The 2,367-nt window shown below is 37.9% G+C and overlaps 1 protein-coding gene across 1 annotated transcript in view; it reads left to right on the forward strand.

The window, feature by feature from the left end:
• CAST (calpastatin) overlaps nucleotides 1-2,367 on the forward strand; it is a 119,124-nt gene that overhangs the window by 105,842 nt on the left and 10,915 nt on the right. The window contains 1 exon segment of the mRNA XM_023730076.1: nucleotides 692-790. Within this exon segment, the coding sequence (XP_023585844.1) occupies nucleotides 692-790 (99 nt within the window).

Below are 2,367 nucleotides of genomic sequence, written 5' to 3' on the forward strand. Positions count from 1 at the left end.
TGGCACCTAACAACAGCAACATAACACAGCAGTATATAAAATAAAAGCAAATAATTATGTCCATATAGACGGTGTATTTAAATTCATTATTCAACACTGAGAAAAAGTAATAAAACTGTAACCTCACACCATAGACTACAGAGTTTAAACAACAGTAGTATATCATTTTACACCTATTGTATTATCAAAATAAAAATATGTGATAAAAATCAAATGCTGGCAAGCAAGGCCAGAGGGAAACAGGTGTGCTCATTCATTGCTTTTGGCAATATAACTCCTGCAAACCTTTGAGAGAACAGTCTGGCAGAATATAGCCAGCACCATTAAAAGACCCTCTTCTAGAAATAATTCAGAGCAATTAGTTACAAAGAAGAAAGCTGAAAGACTGCAAACAACCTAAGTGTATAGCAGTGAATATGTAAACGAACCATGGAACTCTACATTATTAGATTATTGAACATCATTTAGAATAATAAATAGAAATATGAAGTAGAAATAGAAACTGGTGTTAAATAATATTCTGTAAAAGAAAGTAGAATAAAATTGCTTTTAATATTATGAGTCTCTATTTGGATCAAGAGAATAAACAGCCATGAAGCTGTCTTAAGAGTTGTACTTAAGTGATGACATTGTAAACATAATTTTATATACAACATATTACTGATAAAAATAAACTTAATTTTTTCAAAAGAAATTCGAAGATGCCAAACTTTCTGCTGTGATTTCTGAAGTGGTTTCCCAAACGCCAGCTTCAACCACCCACTCTGCAGGCCCACCCCCTAAGGCCCTGGTAAGCCACATCTTTATTTATTATTTTAATTTCTTTTTTTATTGTGGTGAAGTATTTGCAACAAAACATACACCTATGCAACAATTACTACATGTATAAATCAGTGACATTGATTACATTCTTTAAGTTCTGTAACCATTCACCCTATTCTTTTCTAAATTATTGCTCCACCATTAACATAAATTGGGAGATATTTAGGAGTCCTGGTGGCACAGTGGTTAAAGCACTCAGCTGCCAACCAAAAGGTTGGCAGTTTGAACCCACCAGCCGCTCTGTAGGACAAAGATGTGGCAGTCTTCTTGTTCCATAAAGATTGGAAACCCTATGGGGCAGTTCTACTCTGTCCTATAGAGTTGCTATGAGTCGGAATTGACTCAGTGGCATTGGGTTTGGTTTGGTTTGGGAGATAACTTTTACAGCAACAATGAGAAGAAGCAGTCCCTCAAGGAAGAAAAGAGAGGGCCTGTTTAGAGCAAATAAAGACAAAGTCATTAGCAAGATCAGGCACCTTTTCTTCCAGAAGAGCTAAGACCAGCAACTAGGGAGATGACAGAACAACCAAAACCCACTGCTGTCAAGTTGATTCCATCTCATAGTGACCCTACAGGGTTTACAATACTGTAAATCTTTATGGTAGCAGACTGCCACGTCTTTCTCCCGTGTTGCCGCTGATGGTTTCGAACTGCCAGCCTTTCAGTTAGCAGTTGATTGCTCAATCACTGCACCACCAGGGCTCCTCAGGGAGATGACAGAGTACCTATGAATTGATTAAATGAAACAGCGTGTATGAAAGTAGTTTATGCTCATTTGAGAAGTTTAATATTGTTGCTTTATTAAAATTGAAAGTATAACAATGTATACTCAGATTTTGAGATTTTTAAAAATATTTTAACTTTCATGATAATTCATTTTCTCCTCCTTTATGTTTCTCCTGGCACATGCTGTAATTTATTACCCAGTATTTAACCTCAGGTTTGTTTTATGTAGCTGCTATGTTTGAACTTCTCCCCAACCTCCCCCAAAAAAATACCCACAGACATATCATATCCTCCCACTCACGCCACTAAAAATTTGTCATGCTCATGTTACTAATAGAAAAACATCCGCATCAATATTGTTTTAATTATTTACATGTTCTGAGGCAAGGCTGTGGGACCAAAGCTTTTCCAGATTTTCCTTGATTGGGAATTATCTGTGCAGTACCAAATTATACCTTATAAAGTGGTCCGCTCCACATCAAACGATGAAGGGATTGCCCCAAACCACACCCACCGCCTTTGGTTGAGTATAGTGCACCGGTGCCTCCTTTGCTAGATGGAGATAAAGTAGCTTTAGTGAAGTCAGCTATGTTCCTTTTTCTTTTGATATAGCATCAAAGCTTGCTTACTGCTGGAGTCTGAGTTTCTGAATAGATTTTCCTCCTGTTGAGTCAGGCTCTGGATCATCTGAAATTGTCCAGAGGCTCAGACGACGCAGCCCATACAGGGCCCATGGGTAGCTTCACCATTAGCAGCTATGAACCTGGACTGCAGTGAAGGACTTAAAGCCAGTAAAATGCCGTGTGTGTATGAGAGAGA

Source organism: Trichechus manatus, unplaced genomic scaffold, assembly GCF_000243295.1.
Source record: "Trichechus manatus latirostris isolate Lorelei unplaced genomic scaffold, TriManLat1.0 scaffold00032, whole genome shotgun sequence".
In the NCBI taxonomy this organism is placed as follows: Eukaryota; Metazoa; Chordata; class Mammalia; order Sirenia; family Trichechidae; genus Trichechus; species Trichechus manatus.